Source organism: Microcaecilia unicolor, chromosome 11, assembly GCF_901765095.1.
Source record: "Microcaecilia unicolor chromosome 11, aMicUni1.1, whole genome shotgun sequence".
Lineage (NCBI taxonomy): Eukaryota > Metazoa > Chordata > Amphibia > Gymnophiona > Siphonopidae > Microcaecilia > Microcaecilia unicolor.
The window spans coordinates 41,811,759-41,831,759 of NC_044041.1; the positions used below are offsets into that span (position 1 = coordinate 41,811,759).

General features: G+C 44.8%; 2 protein-coding genes across 2 annotated transcripts in view; both read right to left on the bottom strand.

Annotated features, from left to right (window-relative positions):
• The window catches only part of LOC115479674 (nuclear receptor corepressor 2-like), a 28,371-nt gene extending 25,994 nt beyond the window's left edge, over positions 1-2,377 (bottom strand). The window contains exons 1-2 of the mRNA XM_030217749.1: positions 2,318-2,377; positions 1,988-2,133 (exon numbers count right to left, since the gene is read on the bottom strand). Of these exons, the coding sequence (XP_030073609.1) occupies positions 1,988-2,132 (145 nt within the window). The 5' untranslated portion in view covers position 2,133; positions 2,318-2,377. The remainder of the gene's footprint in view (positions 1-1,987; positions 2,134-2,317) is intronic.
• A 136-nt stretch (positions 2,378-2,513) lies between these two features.
• Positions 2,514-20,001, bottom strand: part of LOC115479673 (nuclear receptor corepressor 2-like) — a 667,653-nt gene continuing 650,165 nt past the window's right edge. The window contains exons 36-41 of the mRNA XM_030217748.1: positions 15,068-15,202; positions 10,206-10,368; positions 9,350-9,882; positions 7,239-7,397; positions 5,941-6,080; positions 2,514-2,717 (exon numbers count right to left, since the gene is read on the bottom strand). Coding sequence (XP_030073608.1) covers positions 2,520-2,717; positions 5,941-6,080; positions 7,239-7,397; positions 9,350-9,882; positions 10,206-10,368; positions 15,068-15,202 — 1,328 coding nt within the window. The 3' untranslated portion in view covers positions 2,514-2,519. The remainder of the gene's footprint in view (positions 2,718-5,940; positions 6,081-7,238; positions 7,398-9,349; positions 9,883-10,205; positions 10,369-15,067; positions 15,203-20,001) is intronic.

Here is a 20,001-nt window from a genome sequence, read left to right on the forward strand (position 1 = left end):
TAAATATAAACGTTCCAAGCTATAAAAAAAAAAAAAAAAAAATTGAAACGCTTATATTTAAAGGTGCAGAAAGCAGATGTCAGTGTGCGCTTCACTTTTGGGTTTGTTAGGTGCATGCGCACAGAAGCTGAGCTTACTCTTCTGCTCATGTGACGAGTACGTTCCCCCACCTTGCTTTCACTGTTACAGCACGCATATAATTTGAATACCTTTTCTTTTGAGCACTGGTGAGCTAGGTTTTTCTGTGCTGTTCTAGTAGTATTGGTTTCTGGGGCGCTGTTGGCTTAATGCAGGAGTTCTGAGCATCGGCCCGTGACAGCTGGTGTAAGAGTTGTGCTTGCAATGTAGGCATGATTTTGCTCCCCTGTGTTAGTATTTTACAGGGACACATATGCACTTAATGTTTTAAAAATTTTTAAATATCACCTATATAAGCACATACCTGCCCTCTTACACCAGGTGTAAAATTCCCCAGGGCCCGGCACCGCAGTCCATGCTCACCTGCCCACCCTCGGCTCCGTCGACAGCCCCCCTCCGTCCGCCACTGGGTCGGGCCCCCTGCATTCAAATCACAGCGCCTCACCTCCGTGTGAAAGCACAATGGCAGATTGCCTCCCTTCGGGCCTTCCCTCCCTGTGTCCAGCCCTCGTCTGATGTAACTTCCTGTTTCCACGAGGGCGGGACACAGGGAGAGAAGGCCCTAAGGGAGGCGGTATACCACTGCGCTTTCACACGGAGGTGAGGCACTGTGATTTGAATGCAGGGGGCCAGGCCTGGTGGTGGACAGAGGGGGGCTGTCGACGGGACTGGGGGGCAACCTCAGGGGGGGGGGGAGGGGGCGGCGGGGGGCCACCGGGCCCGGCCCAGTCTCTTGGCAGCCCTGCTCATATCTGGGGAATTCTTTTCTTATTTTATATCTCCTCAATAATCACTAAGCTCAATAACTGCAGCAAAAGCCTTTGGCCCAGGAGCCAAGCACCAGAGATCCTTCTGGATACTTGCAATGATAAGGCCCTAAAAGAGTACTACATTTCACCATTATGCAGTGATTAAGACCCCCCCCCCCCACTCCCAAGAGTCATCAGTTACTTACACCAGCAGCGTAGCCACGGGAGGGAGGGGGGCCTAGGACTTCTCCAATTTGGGTTCAAGCCCCCCAAAATTGAGGCACATCTGCTGCTGAGGCTGCCGGGGTCCCCAAGCCCCCTGCCAGTGGATACGCTCCTCTGTCTGCAGCCTGGTAGTTGGTCGCGCTTTCCCTGGGCTGGTGCAGCCCTCCTCCCCCGCAAGCAGGATCGTTTTTTTTTGCGAAACCAACCACATGTGGGTGAGGCCCGTCCTCTGCATATGTGCGGAGGGTGGGCCTCTTTCGCACATTCTTAGTTTTGCAAAAACTGAGTGTGCTCATGGGGGGGGGGGGGGGGGGGACTGTAGCGGTGGCCAAGGAAAAGTGTTGCCAATTGCCAGGCCGCAGGAGCACTTCTGCAGATGGGGCATGGGGACCTCCACCAGCTCAGGTATCTGGGGGGTCACTGGGGGGGGGGGGGGGGGACGAGGGCAAACTTTTGTGCACCCCACTTTGGGCTCAGATCCGGAAGTTTGGCTACACAGCAAACCTACACAACAACCCCAGCTGGTCTGGGGAACAGAGCATCAGAGCTGGGAATCAAAGCTAGCCCCTCTGCACAGCAATGCATAGTATTTGAGCCACTGGGCTGGCCTGAGCTCTGCATCTTTCAAGCATGAAGACCTGAGAGAGTATGATGCTCAGAACTTTTGTTTTAATGCAGAGAGCAGGTGCAAGGTGCCCTTTCCCTGACACTTTTCTTAATTTTAGAAACTTGGGGCACCTATTCAAGTACGGCCCACATTTTCCACTTTCTTTTGGGAATGTTTTTAAAGCCATGGAGCACAGAACCCACCTGACCCCCCCTCCAACCTCCTCATCCAATTAGTGCCGTGGTAGAAGAAACCTGGAAAGTCTTACTGTACTCTGGCTCGCTCCTGTTGGCTGAACTAAGCTTTTTAGTGATCTCCTGTTTCTTGGACTTAACCATAGCTGAGTTGCTCTCAGTCAGCTTACTGAAGAAGGCTGGAGGCTGTGTGTTGTTTCCTGGGGATTTGGACTCCATTCTGCAAACGTTGGACAACAAAAAAGAAAAGACATAGAATCCCCAGATCAATAATACATAGAGGGTAATGTGATTCTTACTGCACATGGATTGCTGAAGTTGTTTAAAGCAAATGGCTCATAAACAGAGAGGAAAAGGGATAAAGTTTTGGTCAGTCCACCTTCACTGGTTCCTACATGGTTCACCTTTGCTCGTTCTGCTCTCCTTCCCTGTGCAGATTGGAATAGGTGGCATTCCTTGCATACTCAGACGTTTCGCAAAACGTCCAAAGTCGGACTTAGATATATCGAAAATGCCCCCTCCATGTGTCTCAGTAAAAAAAATATCTTCTGCTAAACTATGCCTTTGAACATACATTCACTGGACTGTATCGGGTGCTCTGTTCTCTTACCGCTTGCCTCCATCATTCTTTGGGGACACTTTTGCAGCCAGTCCAAGCTCTTGCTGTTGGAGGAGACCATCGCTGGGAGTCCTGCGCAGGTCCAGGATGGGGCAGGGGGCCCCTGGAAATGAGTAGAGGGGTGCCTGCATCTGATGATTTATCTGCTGAGGGTGATTGCGCGTGTAATCTTGGGTAATTACCTCCTGCAATAAGAACAAATCTTAGAGAACTCCCACAGAATGCAGGGTTCTCTCATTTGCAATTCAAATAAGCAGAAAGCCAAGCTCATGCAGAGACTAACCTGCTTAATACAAGTGCGTCTGAGAAGTGATTTGGGAAATTCTCCGCCAAAATGAAGGCACCAAATTACAGAATTGCCACCTACATGGAGAGCTGGGAGGGAGGGGTTGGGTTAACCCAGCGTGGGGCCAGAAATCCACATAAATGTGTATTTGTGAGAGGGCAAATACATCGGCGGGGTTTTCACTTACCCATGTAACTTACAGAATACTGCAAGTATTTAAGCACTCACAGTTATGCCAGTTCTAGGGCTGGTGTAAACACAGGTGTCTAGACGTTTGGGACACCAATTATTGCTAACTTAAGCTAGTATTCTACAATGGAACCTAGGTGCATTGGTTACATTATAGAATAAGTTCTTACTGTGTGGCCTTGAGATGCCCGGTTATAGAATTGCCCTCACATCATGGATTTTCAGGGTATTATACATCCAGCTTACATACCGAAGTCCCAATTTTCATCAATTCTACTTATAAGGGCACCAGCACTTATACACAACAGGACTCGATATTCAAAGCGATTTAACCGGACAGGAGTCGCCTGTTCAGGGTTAACCACTAATTTTCAGCGATATTTAACTAGTTAGTGCCACTGAAAATAACTGGTTAGTGCCAAACTAAAAACTATTTCAGGGGGGGGGGGGGGGGGGGGGGGGGGCTTCCAGGGGCACAGTTGGCACTTGGCCAGTTAATAAATAGGATGGCATAAAAGTCAGTCCTATCTTTGGGCTCCTTTTCCAAAGGCGCACCAGTGTTTTTAGCACGCCCTAGAAATACGTGTGTGCTAAATGTTAGATGCCTATATATTCCTATAGGTCATAGGAGCTAACTTTTCAAAATGATTGGGGGTGCTGAAATTTTTTTTTTTTTTTTTACAGGTGGTACATTCCCCCCTCCCCTGACCCCCCTCCTCCTCGTCCCCTGTTCCCCTCACCTGTCCCCCCGTCCCCCCTCCCTCATCCCCCCTCCACCTCCCACCAAGTTCCAGGCCCCCTTCCCTCCCTCCCAGTTCCAGGGTCCCCCCTCCCTCCCTCCCTTCGAGTTCCAGGCCCCCTCCCTCTGAATTTTAAAAGTCATCTATCTTACCTTGTTGGGGTTAGGGTGGCAGCAGCAGTAAAAAGCATGCAGGCTCGACCGCTGCTGCCGCCCTAACCTCGATGAGGTAAAATAGATGACTTTTAAAATTTGGAGGGAGGGGGCCTGGAATTCGATGGGAGGAGGGAGGGAGGGAACAAACTTCCGGTGGGTGAAATATTGGGGGTGCTCGAGCACCCACCCACAGAGTCAGCAACTATGCTATGGGTGGTCTCTAGCATTTAGCATGTGTTAATGATTAGCAAGCACTACAAAACGCTAGTGCGCCTTTGTAAAAGACCCCCTTTATGCGGTAACCTACAGCTGGTTAAGTGCTGAATATCGGACTTAATCGACTATGTGTTAGCCAGCTCTGCAAAACCAGATATTCAATGCCAAAGCATTGGTCCGGTATTGAATATCCAGGTTTAACCGCCAGTGACGGTCAACAAAATGCTGATAGCCAAATTTCAGTACAAACAATAAAAGAAGAAGGGGGTAGACCAATATTGTTTCCAAAGCAAGTGGTTTATTATCTGTTGGCAATAAAAATTTTGAAAGCTAAAATCATTTTTACTGAGAGCAATGGTGGCAAAAGTAAGAATCAAAAAAAGTAGGTATTCTGCAATATGAAGACCTCCCTTTTAAGGTATTTTCCATTACTGATAAAGCTAGGAGTTGAGGTATGTTTGTGTACAAAGAATAAATGTCCACGGTGACAAAGAGAATATCTGATAAAGTGCCATCTAAATTATCTAAGATGTTAATGAAGTGTGTAGAGTCCCTAACATAGGAATCAATTAATGTAACGTTTGGATGAAGTAAGCAATCTACAGATTTGGACAAAGGCTCCGAGATAGAGCCATTGTCAGAGACAATGGGTCTCCCTGGTGGATAGTTAACAGATTTATGTATGTAACATTCGACTGTTTTATTTGTGTGTGTATATATATATTTATTGTTGATATTTTTACTATTATTTTGTATAATCTTTTATTATATTCATTTTTATGCTATTTTATAGAAATCATATAACTGACTCCTGAAGCAGGCACATGAGACGCTGAAACGCAGGTCTTTGTCAAGTCACTTTTTGCCATTACCTTTTAATAAACCACTTGCTTTGGAAACAACATTGGTCTACCCCCTTCTTTTTGTTGTTTGTATTGTGATTTGTTGGTAGGGGGATACTTCTGCTTTTTGATAGGTGAATTTCTACAGGCATATTAAGCACGACTTGCTATACGTACAGCATTACTGAATATAGGAATAATTTAAAATGTCAAGATTAGATGTTTTACATTATTCCATAGACATTCTACTGAACTCTGAACTGATTATTTACAAGGTCATTGCTCAAAACAGCCCAGTGGTGTGTAAGAGCCAGTTCACACCAGCTCGCGAGAACCAAATTTTGAAGAATCGTGGGAGCTGATTGTTAAAGTAGGCCCTCTGTGGCTACTTTGACAAATCGGCTCCCAAAATTTGGTTTTGGACCTCTCCTGAACTCCTTTTTACTTTGCTGATGGAAATGCTGAGCCCCACTAGCCTGCTGCTGCTCCCCGCTGCTTGTTTCCAGCTCTGAGCAGCATGCAAGAACTTTTCACATATGCTCTGAGCATGTGTGAGAAGTCCTGGCATGGTGCTCAGAGCCAGAAACAAGTAGCGGGGAGTGGTGGCAGTCCATTTATTTGGCTGCAGAGCCCAGCATCCCTGCCAACAAAGGTATGCCTAGTGCGTCCACACTGGGGGGGGGGGGGGGGGGAGGAGAAAAAGGAATGTTTTGCCCCTTCCCAGTCCACCCTGGAGTCCCCTCCCCCACCACACCCGAAATTGTATGACTGGCTATGCCTGGAGCACACATTGTTAAAATTTTATCAGCACACCACTGAAACAGCCACAGAAAGTGTGTGGTAGACATGGGTAAAGAACAACAGATTGGAGGCTCTAACCAATATATTACATGGTCAGGCTGGCCCAGAAGATTTTAATTAACACTGATGAAAGTGCCCCTAGCATTGCTTCTGTGAAAGACATGAGACAAGATAATTACGCTAATGTGCTGAGCCAAGGTCACAACTCGCTGTTGACCTCTGCCGTATTGCGCTGACTGCTGGGTGTGGCACGGTGACTGCTGACCCTCAGGAATCTGATGGATAGGGTGCATGTGGCCATCTGACAACTTCAGAGACACTTAAACAAAAAAAATAATAATTATTGTTAGTGCTTCTGTTCTACATTCAGTTCTGTATTAAGTGTGCATGTGCTATAGCCCCAAACGCTGACAACCGGCAGAGACCCCTCCCAGGACAGGCAGGATTCAGGAAACTGCTCCCTTTCTGCATCATATGGGGTTACTGGACTAAGTTAGGTGGGCTTTTGCTGAGGTTATTAGAGGAGGCTGGGTGTAGGGTGGTGTGGGGCCAAAACATCTGGCAATATTGTGTCACAGTTTCAGAGTTGTTTTGTGCTTAAATAAAACTAATAAAGTTGTGAACTTAAAGAAAAAAATAAACAGGACAGGCAGGATTCAGGAAACTGCAGCAATTTCACTCATGGAGCCTAAACACACTAAACATTTGCCCACAGACCTAAAATGGAAGAAACCATTTGATGCTCCTTGTGACCTTGAGCAAGCCACCCAACCCTCCATTACCTCAAGTTCAATCTTAAGATTATAAGCCCATAAGGAAATATACACTGTATCTGAATGCAATTGAAAACGTGTGAGTTAAACCCAAATAAATAAATATTACACCCAATCCTGCTGATCAAACTGCAGTTTGGTAGCCCTGGGCTGAAGCTGAGTACAAAACAGATTCAAGGGCAACTCCAAGAGATCAAGCTCTTATAAAACAAATAGGAGGAAATATTTTTTCACTCAAAGAATAGTTAAGCTCTGGGCCTCGTTGCCAGAGAATATGGTAACAGCGGTTAGCGTATCTGAGCTTAAAAAAGGTTTGGACAATTTACTGGAGGAAAAGTCCATGGTCTGTTATTGAGACAGACATGGGGAAAGGCAAGCCACTGCTTTCCCTGGGATTGGTAGCATGGAATCTTGCTGCTCTTTGGGATTCTGCCAGGTACTTGTGACCTGGATTGGCCACTTTTGGAAGCAGGATACTGGGCTAGATGGACCATTGGTCTGACCCAGTATGGATATTCTTATGTTCTCTTAGGCGTGTGTTTCCTGTTTTCCCTGCGTCTGTTGCATTGCAGTAGCACTACAGGCCCACTGTGTTAGCATCACATTAATAGTTAGCTAGAAGATGTCTGCTCCATTGATCTGAGTGGATGCAATATTTTATAGTCTGCATGAGAGAAGCATGGGCCAAAATGCAGAAACCAAACCTGCTGTTTCACCTTGCTGCTTCTGCATCACGTCCTGTTCTGCGAACCCTCTCTCAGACTCTAGGATTGCTGCTTTAATTCCTTTCTCGTGAGAAACGTTAGGAGATTTTACAGGGCTTAATCTCTCCAATCCGTCAGGACTGTATCCACCAGTAAACCCTAGAACGGAAAGAATAAACATTTAATTACCTTGGCTCTGGCTCATCATAAGAACAGCCACAAATTAAAATAAATCAGGAATACCAGATGACAGCACAATTCAGTTATCAGAAAATATTAGGTGTCTGTATCTCAGGAAAACTCTGATGTGCAGAACTAGAACTTAGGGTTAACACTGACAAAACTCAATAATGACCCTTAAAATTGTTTTTTGGTAATAAACTTTATCCAATAAAACCCCTACTAGTGTACAGGGTAAAGAATCACACTGCTTTTGCCCTATTACATCTCACACTGTAATGCGCCTACAGAAGGGTTTGTCAATCCTCTCCCAGAGGCACACCTAACCAATCAGGTTTTCAGGGTTAACACAATAAATATGCATGAGATACATTATCATACAATGGGTCTCTAATATATGCAAATCTGTTTCATGCAGGTTCATTCTGATAATCCTGAAAAACTGACTGGCTAGGTGTTATCTCCAGGAAAGGGTTGAGCATCAACAATTTACAAAACAGTGACACTTCCATGTCATATGAACATAAGAATAGCCATACTGGTCAGGCCAATGGTCCATCTAGCCCAATATCCTGTTTCCAACAGTGGCCAATCCAGGTCACAAGTACCTGGCAGAAACCCAATTAGTAGCAACATTCCAGAACCCCAAAGAATAGCAAGATCCCGGAATCCCAAGTAGTAGCAACATTCCATGCTATTAATCCCAGGACAAGCAGTGGCTTCCCCATGTCTACCTCATAGCAGACTATGGACGTTTCCTCCAAACCTTTTTTAACCCAGATATGCTAATTGCTGTTACCAACATCCTCCAGCAATGAGTTCCAGAGCTTAACTACTCGTTGAGTAAAAAAAATATTTCCTCCTATTTGTTTTAAAAGTATTTCTACGTAACTTCATTGAGTGTTCCCTAGTCTTTGTACTATTTTGAGAGAGTAAAAAATCTATTTGCTTCTATTCGTTCTACACCACTCAGGATTTTGTAGATCTCAATCATATCCCCCCCCCTCAGCCATCTCTTTTCCAAGATGAAGAGCCCTAAAGTCTTTTGAGAGACGTTCCATCCCCTTTATTGTTTAATCAATTTGGTCGCTCTTCTTTGAACCTTTTCTAATTCCGCTATATCTTTTTTGAGATACAGAGACCAGAAATGAGTTCATTCTGACTTCCACTCAAGGTCCCATACTGCAGACTGTTGGTAAGATGTAGATCCATGAGGGAAATCTGCCAATACCTGCATCAGCAGTGTGGGAATGTTCCATTGTTTGGTGGCATCTTTTAAATTCAACACCAAGTTACATAACCTTCGTTCAAAAGAGTGCATACAGACAGAATGCTGGATAAGTTGCTTCGCTCTATAAGTACCGACATTTCTTGTGTCATACAGCAAATCGTGGAAAGAGGCAGTAGTTCTGCTCCAGTCAATGGAGCCAAAGCAGTAAATCCATGCATGTGAAAGCAGGATGTCGTTTACTGATGCATCACAAAGCCCCTCATATTTCACTTCTAGGTCCCCATTATATCTAAATAAACTCATATACAAAACATATGTTAAACAAGACTGGCAAAGAGTAAATGGGGAAAAAAAAAAAAGAATTCAACCCCCCCACAACAATTAGATGAAAAGAAAACAAAAACCCAAAAAACAAAAACAGACCAACTAAGGAAGGAAGTTAACAAAAAGGGTTAATGTTAAGAAGTGTTATTTTACTGTTGATACCTGTAGTAAAATAGCACAAACTAGTGGTAAAATAACACATCTTAATGGTAGTCCACCTTGATAACTATGCTCCTAAATGGTGGGGAACCCCCCCCCCCCCCCCCCAAGAAGCTGAAAAGATATATTCCCTGAATGCGTGACTTAAAATTTAAAAAAAAAATTTTTTAATATAATGTAGGCCACAAGCTTAACTACTAGTCCCCAAATTTCTTACCATCGCTAGTGGAGGTGGCATTTAGCGAGCTTCTTTCTCGCTTCCCATTATCGCAAGAAATTTGACGCATGATAATCACGTCTATGAAGTTGGCCGCAGTCATGGTGGTCTTACCGAGTGCTCGAAGCTCCTGCTCCTGCATTGAAAAGGATTTACTCTGATTCTTGTCCCTAGTGGGCTGCTCGCTGGCTGAGGCCACGGCCTGGTCCAGGGGCTGGTGCTGCTGGGTTCTCCCCTGTCCGCTGCCATACTGGTGAACAGTGCCCGGCCCCAGGGGCGAGAGCAACCGGGATTCTGCAACTTTACTGGGTGAAGCAGATTGTTCTATGCCTGCCCCGCCAAGCAATTTGGAGGGCAAATGACTGCCATTGTCAGTCCTAGGGCGCTCTGCCTTGCCTTCCTGTGCCCTTAAATTCTCCTTTGGTAGAACAGTGTGATCAAGCATTGATGGGTAACTGTCCGTTACAGCCACGGAACGATGCAAGGATGGTGGAAGCCCCGTTGTCCGCATTGGGGAGGTTGTTGAAGTAGACCTTGAAAATCAAGGGATTAAAAACACCATTAAAAATCAGAAATTTTCCAGAAATATCTCATCTTAATGCAGCTAAAAGTAAAATGCCAAGCTACATTGAGGGAAGGTAAGTTTCAGACCATCTACTTAAACACATCAATGGCTTTGACGACTGCCTTTAATAAAGTATATAGGACATGCTTTCAAATCTAAATTCAAGCTGATCTCTCATCTCTACATGGTATGTCTGAATGTTCCTGCATCACATCCTCAGAGCACGTGTCTCCAGCAAGGACACAAAACAGCCCATGGTGGTGAAAGAAAGGACAAAAGAAAAGTAAATACCGCAGGACAGAGGGATTGGTGCTTTCCATACATGTGATGACATTCTTCATGCTGGTGTTATGCAGCACACTGGGACGCTGTTGGATGTTTTCATGGGGACGGGGAGAGGATGACGTATGCTGGTGGCTCTGAGACTGGGTCCGGCTGCTGGTCTGCTCTGTGCCTGAAAATGGACAACGAGGCATGTCAGTATAAGGCTCTACAAAGTCCCAGGCTCACACCTGACAGGTTTACTTCTGTTATTGTAAAGAATTTTCTGAAAATCCTTTAGTCAGGAAAGTAAGAAAACAAAAACAGAACAGCCATAACCCATTGCCACAAGCACCTAAAAATGTCACTTGTGGGCAGTCACCAAAACTTTGCTCACAGGATTATGGGAGGTGTGGGCAATCACACACCTTGCAAACACAAGCCACATTACTGTGGGGCAGAAACAAGGCACACAACAGCAAACAGCACACAACAATGTGAACACAACACTCAACAGCAACCAGTGCACACCATAATATAAACAAACTGCACAAGAAAAACATTACGAGCAATAAATGACAAAACACCATAAACAGTACAAATAATGAACACAACACACGTAAAATGAAAACAGCACATCATAACATAAACAGTGCACAAAGTAACAAACACAGTGCATAAGAATGTGAACACTGCATGTGAGGGGTCACGTGATGACGCAGTGCTGAGCGGCAGCTCTCTGCCTCGGCTCCAAACCTCTCCAGGTTATTTTTTTTATTAAATCCCTCATATCATGCCTGTTGGAACCAGACTGTTTTGGACGAATGGTCCTATAAACATATCGGGAACCTGATATCAAGAAGAACCGGGGCATCTTTTCATGAGCGAGGAGAGTTACGCTCATTAAAACTCAGCGGTCTGTGCGGGATAAATGTGGCGAGATGACCTTCAATATGGCAAAAGCAACACCTGCGACACTGCCTATATTCACACTGCAGGAGGAAGCAGTACAAGAACTTACTAGAAATATCTCTGCAGTTATAGATAGTAAGTTGTCATGCATCGGTGGATAAGATTAGAGACAGCCTTGAGTGGCAGGAACAAAGCATAAAACCATATGGAACGAGTGATGCAGTAGGATGATAGATTGGGCTTTCTCGAGGACTGGCTTCAGGAGTTAGAAAGCCAATGTAAGACATTTTAAGTGCATCTAGAGGATTAAGAAAACAGGGGACACAGGAACGATTTGAGGATTGTTGGTGTCCCAGAATTTGTCACAAATGCGGAGCTGTAGCCTTTGTTAGAAACCCGTATCCCAGAGAAAGTAGGCCTGGGTGTGGGAGGTAAGGTGGAGAGAGCACACCGTGTGGGCCCAAAAAGAGATGAGGCTGCATGACCTAGGCTGGTCCTTGTCTGTATTCTGAACTATGAAGAGAAAGATGAAATTTTGGTCCTGTATCGAAAAACTTGCAGACTGGAATACCAAAGAGGAAAGGTATTTTTATTTAATGATTATTCGGCGAGTGTTACAGCTAATCGCAGAGCCTTGGCACCATATTGTTTGGAGCTGTACAATAGAGGCATCAGGTTTGCCATTCAATATCCTGCAAAAATGAAGGTGCTTGCTGAAGATAGTACCAAGGTGTATGACTCAATGGAGCAGGGGCGTAGCCAGACACCCAATTTTGGGTGGGCCTGGGCCCAAGATGGGTGGGCAGAAGAACCTCGCCCCGTCCCACAGGTGATTTGGTCTCTCCTTCTCTCGCCTGCATGCCATATGGTCTCTCAAACATCCCCCCTCTCCCGTATACCTTTTAAATAGCAGATTTTCACCAGCAGCCAGCAGCAACTAATACACACTGCTCATGTTGGCCCCACACCCTTCCCTCTGATGCAACTTCCTGTTTCCGTCTAGGCAGAAATACATCAGAGGGAAGGCTGTGGGGCCGGTGCGAGCAGTATGTAAGTCACTGCTCACTGCAGGCGAAGATCTGCTACGTACAAGGTATGCAGGAGGGACACTTGTTGGGAGTTTTCGGCTGGTGGGGCTTGGGGATCCCTGCCGGCCAGATCATAGGTATGCTGCTACTGGGCCTGAACCCAAAGTGGGTGGACCTGGGCCCACCCAAGCCCACCCTTGGCTACGCCACTGCAATGGAGGACTTAAAAGTATTTGTGCATTTGCTCCCACGTTCCTAAGGATCTGATTTTTTTTTACATTGTGATTGTTAACGTTCTGGGTTTTGCCTTACGGGAGTGAGGCCGGCATGGAAGATGACTAACATTGAGATCGCCTTTGTTTTGCTACGCTTTGTGCTTCACATGGATGCGCCTAGCCTCATCTTTAGAGATTTCTATTCCGCGCAACGGTTTTCCACCAAAGGGAAACAAGAGCATGTTTCTTCTTTCTGATGCACACTGTATGTCAGGACTGTAGTATGCTACAAGAAATGCAATTCAAAATACTGCACCAAGCATACTTAACAAGATATCAGGGGCAAAAGTGGGCTTTTAGAAGGGAGAGGCGTGCGCGAAATGCAAATGTCAGAAAGGCACACTGATTCATATGTTGGTTGAATGTGTTGAAGTGGGGGCTTATTGGAGATGGATTATGGAATCATTTAACATTATTCAACAGTCTATACAATGGCTCTATGCAGTGTTGATTCTTGGTCACGTCACCCCTCTGGAAGATCAGAACTTGTCTCCAGAATGTTGTAAGTTTTATCTATTACACTTCTGCTGACAGAAAAAGGGTTATTATGTTTATGGATGAAAGAATCTTCTCCAAATTTGCAGGCCTGTAAACAGAACACAGGAAGCGATGTGACTTGAGAGTCCGAAAAGCTGAGTACTGGAGATTTTGGCACTGCTGCTTAACCTTCTGATTTCTGTTTCAAACTGTTGAGGTGAACTAGCAGTGGGTTTGGGGGTAGGATTGGAGGCAACTAAATTAAAGTTGAAATAGTCAACACGAACTGATTCTAACTGGCCTCATGCTAACCCTCCACCTGCAGACATCGAAGAACTAGTCGGCGGGGCTGGGGGTTATGGCAGTGACCTGATTACATGGGATGTGTTTCTACAGATTCTTGGTCTCTTGCTCCTGCTCCATGTTACCAAGATAGTAACATAGTAAATGACGGCAGAAAAAGACCTGCATGGTCCATCCAGTCTGCCCAACAAGACAAACTCATATGTGCTACTTTTTGTGTATACCCTACTTTGATTTGTACCTGTCCTCTTCAGGGCACAGACCGTATAAGTCTGTCCAGCACTATCCCCGCCTCCCACCACTGGCTCTGGCACAGACCGTATAAGTCTGCCCAGCACTATCCTCGCCTCCCACCACCGGCTGGGCTCTGCCACCAATCTCGGCTAAGCTCCTTAGGATCCATTCCTTCTGAATAGGATTCCTTTATGTTTATCCCACGCGTGCTTGAATTCTGTTACCGTTTTCATTTCCACCACCTCTCGTGGGAGGGCATTCCAAGCATCCACTACTCTCTCCGTGAAAAAATACTTCCTGACATTTTTCTTGAGTCTGTCCCCCTTCAATCTCATTTCATGTCCTCTCGTTCTACCGCCTTCGCACCTCCGGAAAAGGTTCGTTTGCGGATTAATACTTTTCAAATATTTGAACGTCTGTATCATATCACCCCTGTTTCTCCTTTCTTCCAGAGTATACATGTTCAGGTCATCAAGTCTCTCCTCATACGTCTTGTAACGCAAATCCCTTACCATTCTCATAGCTTTTCTTTGCACCGCTTCAATTCTTTTTACATCCTTCGCAAGGTACGGCCTCCAAAACTGAACACAATACTCTAGGTGGGGCCTCACCAACGACTTATACAGGGGCATCAACACCTCCTTTCTTCTGCTGGTCACACCTCTCTCTACACAGCCTAACAACCTTCTAGCTACGGCCACCGCCTTGTCACACTGTTTCGTCACCTTCAGATCCTCAGATACTATCACCCCAAGGAGGCTTGATGTGACCATATGTACGGCTCCTTGTTCTTTAAGTCTCTCCTTATGCATTTGCTTCAATTTGTAATTTATTTGCTTTAAATTTGTTTTTATGTGTGTTTGACAGTTTTTTTTTTTTACATCAACAAATATATTTTTTTTAAAACTGCATGCAGTAACACTCTGGACAACAGAAATATAATTAACAACATAGTTCACAGCTTCACTAATAGCCCAATAACTTGAACATGCACACACATTAACAAGAGATCACAGTAAACAGCAGACAACATAAACGCACAATGCATAACTCCTCAAGCAGTACACAATAAAATAAACACAATAAAGTAAGGACAGTGAGACATAAAAGAGGCACAAAGCACAATCTGATAGGAAAGCACAAAGGGACTTATTTTTGCCCACAGCTGATGATGACTGGTCAGGCTGCAAGTGAAGATAGGCTTAAATTTAGTGGGTAAAACATAGCTGTTCAGATTTAACCCAGCTATCCCTGCCAAGGAGTGCCAGCTCTGTGGGTGCTTGGGCATTCCCAGTACTGAGCAAACTCCTTCACTGTGTCCGGGGAGGGGTAATTTGTGTTGAATTTAGCACTCTCAATCACTTTAAAAAGTTGGCTTCTATGACCCCTGCGCTTGGATATTACTGGCCAACTACTGTCTCACAACTTAACCATGGCAACGGGACTGGTCAAAATTTGAGCAGAATACGTAACTACATTCAGTGCTCAGTGATGTTAGATGCTCAGAGGAACTTATCTAATTGTCCAGCTCCTGAACTTTGAAGTCAGACCTTTTCAAAATTTAGCCAAGTATCATAGCTCCCATAATGGTGTGAATGCTGCAGAATAACCTCTGCAATGGAGCACATTTCATAATATCAAGACATCAATAGTCGAGATGTACCTGGTCGCCATATTGGAGCATGCTCGATGCTAGTTCCTGCAGTTGACAGCATGGCCTTCTCTCTCTCACGCTCTTTTTCACGTTCCCGGTCAGAAATAGAAGCACCTGACTGTTTGGTCGCATGTGTGGGGCCTCCTGTTATGAAAAGAACCCCATAAAATCAGCTGCCATCTCAACTGATCCAAAGCTAAGCATGTGTGGTTCTTCCTCAGCCCAAGGAGAAGGCGGCTCTTGGTGCCTGACAAACAAGATATCTATTGCTCTTATGGGGCAGCAAAGCACTATTAGTGTCACACACACACATACACATGGTAGCAGCATTTTCAACATATGAAGCATATTGAGTTGACAAAATAGAAGAGTTACTTTAAAGACGACATCTGCATTACTTGATTTCATTAATGTGCCTTTAATCATAGGGCTACGTTCACCAAAGAATAACATCTCTAATGGACTGTGGTCGCCATGTTTGTCTGCTTCAGCATACTCCACGATCTGATGAAAGAAGCATACCTCTTGAAAGCTAGTCACAGATGGATTACTTTGGATTATTTGCATATTTCTTTTGCTATGAAGTGAAGATTTACTGTGGGGCAGTTTTGAGCACTTAAGGTCCCTAAAGCAGAAGTCGAAATTAGGACCATAGCTGAACTATAGCCACGTCCCAGCTATTTTTCATTGAAGATTTCAGATATAGATAAGTCATTCATTTCATTGTGATTTTATGAACTGTGGGTTGCTGGGCACCTTGTGAGACACTTTTAGTCTGAACTACACTTCCGACATCGATTGATGGACATCTGGTCAGCACTTTGTTATTTAGGAATTTGAGATATATGATGTAGGTACTGATGTTTGCTGTTTTGGGGACATGGGTGAACTCTTGTACAGCTCAGCATGGTACCCATTGTTACGGTGCTGCACATCTTTCATACTGAATATCTCTTTTTCACCATTAATATTAATACAGTTTGCTGACCAAATTCTACTTCTTGGTAGTAGTTAATTTATCGAAGTTGAGAGTACTTTGAACACACATTAGTATTTTTCCCTTTGGAATTCTGTGGTTTGGGAAGTTTTTTTCAGTGGTAGTTTATGGCCAGTTACATTCAGGTGCTGAAGATACATTCCTGTCACCAGAGGGCCTTACAAATCTAAGTTTGTACCTGAGGTAATGGAGGGTTAAGTGACTTGCTCAAGATCCCAAGGAGCCGCCGTGGGATCTGAAACTTTACTTCCCTGGTTCTCAGTCCGTTGCTCTAACCATTAGGCTATTTATTTATTTCATAGACCGTACTTCAAACCCAAATAGCTATCATAGTGGTTTCCAAGACCCTAACTGCCAGAAAATAATCACAAAAAAACACAGATACAGAAGTATCATGGACAGGCAGATGGCACAGTTCCCCAGCATTATCAGTTTGCTCAACACCACACACAGTTTGAAAACTCTGCCTTCCGTCTTATATGCCAACTGTGTCCTTTCCCTCGCTAGATGTCCATGCCCCCATTACCTGCTGTGAGGGGTGGAAGCATATAGGACTAGATTCTATAAAAAGCGCCTAAAAAAAAAATCAGTTCTGAAAAAACCCATTTAAATGGTATTCTATAAGCCGCGCCTAAAGTTCGATGCGGTTTATAGAATAAAGGCTTAAGTGGACAGGTTGCGCGTAAATTTAGGCTCCACCATTTGCACCCATGAAAACATGGTGCAAATGCCCACGCCTAAATTTATACACGAAGCACCACTATTCTATAATTAAGTGTATAACTCAAAACTACATCCCTGAACTGCCCCAAAACGCTCATGACCCTCCCATTTCCACATCCCCTTATTCGGGCTGCATGTAAATTTGCGGGATATAAAAACTGGAAATGGAATGGAATAACTTAATCTAATGAGAGTATGGCTGATTGTAATCCCCAATTAAATATAATTAGTGCCAATAATTGCTTGTTAAAAAGCCAATTATTGGCATCAATTGGCTCATTATTCTATTAAATTGTGCACGCAAATTTCAGCGTGCAATTTTGGGCGACCTTTTTAGAATCAGGGCGATAAGAGGGTAAAACTATAACTGAGTGACACAATTTAGGTGCCCTTTATACACAACTATGAGCCTTTTGTATAATGGGAAATGAGACTTGCTATACCACCTTTCTGAGGTTTTTTTTGCAACTACATTCAAAGCGGTTTACATATATTCAGGTACTTATTTTGTACCAGGGGCAATGGAGGGTTAAGTGACTTGCCCAGGGTCACAAGGAGCTGCAGTGGGAATCGATGTCCCCAGGATCAATGTCCACTGCACTAACCACTAGGCTACTCATACACATGCCATTAATGCGCATAATTGTTGCTTTAGAATACAAGTGTAAGTTGGCATCCATGTGGCTTCATTTGGGGGCACCCGCTTATGCCAGACCTATGGCTGGCATACATGGACTCACCTAAATGCGGCACTTATGAGCATTACTTAAAGTATTCTATAAGTTACATGTATGTTGGACCCACCCAAGCCTTGCCCAGGCCCCTCCCCTGTGAATGCCTCTTGCATTTAAGTACTGATGCCCCCCCCCCCTCAAATGGCTGCGCAGCAAGTGGTTCACTTACCACACGGCCATTTCTTTTTGAGAAAAAAGAACAACCTTTTTACCCTCTGTGGTAAAAGGGGACCTCAGCGCATGTCAAAATTACGCACTGACGCTAGCGAAAGCCCCCTTTTACTGCAGTTTAGTAAAAGGACCCCCCCCCCCCCCGAGTGATTTGCAAGCTTAAATTAAAGAATAGCACTGACAGGCAGATGATCAAAAGCAAACGCCAGCGCTAGAGGCTGTTAACACCATACTAGTGCTGGCTTTTGCAACCACCCCATGATCAGAGCCCTCGAGCGCGTGAAACAACGTGCTCGAGGGCTCTTAGTGCAAGTAGCCTGCAAATGCATGCTAATCAGCGCTTAATGCATTCATCCCCAATGATCAGCATCTAGCGCGCCAAAGATGGGGTCGCTGGCTGCGACAAATCCTACGCCAGCTCCGAGCTGGCGTTAGGGTTTGCAGATCATTGGGAAGGAATGGTGAGCCCTGTCCAGCATGCATTTGCACGCTGGCAGGCCCCCATTCCTTCTACAGCAAACCTGCCAGCGAGGGCAGTTGAGGACGTCCAAAATTTGGCAGTTTCTGTGACGGGGCAGTTGAGGACGTCCAAAATTTGGCTGTTTCGGCAATGGGCAGTTAAGGACGTCCAAAATTGGATGTTTCTATGAGAAAGACGCCTTTCTCATAGAAACATCCAATTTTGGACGTCCTTAACTGGCCATTGCCGAAATGGCCAAATTTTGGACGTCCTCAACTGCCCCGTCGCTATACCTCTGACACCCCCTTGAAATTTGGCCGTCTCCGCAACAGGGCAGTTGAGGACGTCCATCTTCCGATTTAAAGATGGACGTCCTTCTCTTTTCATTGGTCTCCAGCCCAGACCTGTCAAACAAGTGCAGGAGAATTGTGCTGAGCGCATGCTCAGTCACAATTCTCCCGCACTTCTACCCCATAATCAGAGATAATTGCGCCGTTTAAATTTGAATGCATTATCTCTGATCATAGGTTTAATAGCGGCCCGCGCTGTTCCTGCGCTATTTTAGAGCGCTGTTTGGAACAGCGCGGGGCTTTTGATCATCTGCCTATGAGCGCATAAGTGTGAATGAAGTATGTCTGTTGTTGTAACAGTACTCCACCTCAAAAATGCATGAGTTTGGTATAGGTGAGTGCTGGGGTGGAGCTTGGGCAAAGCACGGGCAGTCACAATTTATGTGCTTATTTTACAAAATATGCATGGAAATAAATTTAAACCTATTCTCTAGTAGGCATAATGGCTGCACCTTCAATGCAGATTTGATTACTGCTGGATTGATGCTAATATTTTATGAAGATGCACAGATGTGTCTTTATAAAACAATTCATTTATACAACAGGCTTCCCAATCCAAAAAATCCTAATACCATTTTGATTCCACTTAATCTAGGATTTTCTTTTAGTTTTGTTTAATTTCTGGAATGTTAGAATGTGTTAAAATAACAAAGTGACATTTCATTGTGTTTTGCATCGCTCTAGACTACACATAAGCATCTTTTTTCCCTTCTCAATCTGGGCAGCCAGTTACAAAATTAGCCACAAAAATTCCCAGGACTAAAGTGGTAGCTAGTGTATCTCTGCATGAGGACAATGGTCCAAACCTTTTGTATCAGAGTTAAAATGCTGGACACAGATACTGAGGGGCTGATGAACAAAGCATACCGTGCTTGCAACGTTTGCGGTAGACTAGTTGTAGCCGGTCTAAAGCAAATGTTATTTAGCGTCTAATGCACAAAGGAGTTCGGTGTCCTTTTTACTGTTTGCCATAGCAGTTACTGATAGCTGGCAACTCCAGGGCTTACCCACTGTCCAGTTCCCTTCTCCCTTCAGCCTCTGCTTCCCGATCACCCCCCCCCCCCCCCCCAGACTGGTGCAGAGAGCCCTCTCCTCCTGGCACTCTGCTCACCTTTATTTCTCCTGGTTCAGGCTTCAGCTTCAAAAGCACCCGAGCCCCCTACCGCTGTCTTTATAAACTATGATTGTCCCCCCACCGCCACAGACAGCCGCTCGTTTCGTGAGTGCAGGACAATCCTGTTCTGCACATGTGCTAGGCACTTCCAGGGGCTGATGCACAAAGGTCGCTGATAAATTTCCGAGCATCTCATTTACATGTTGACAACCTTTGTGCATCGGCCCCTCAGAACTGTAGTAACTCATTGTTTCCTGTAGAAATGACACTGAAGTAATTATTTTCCTATGCCAAATAAGTAACACCAGCTCTGGAACCACTATATCTGAGTTGTCTGCGCTTATTAGAAGTCAAAAGACAGAGGGAGTGACTGGCTGCCACGGAGAAAATTAAC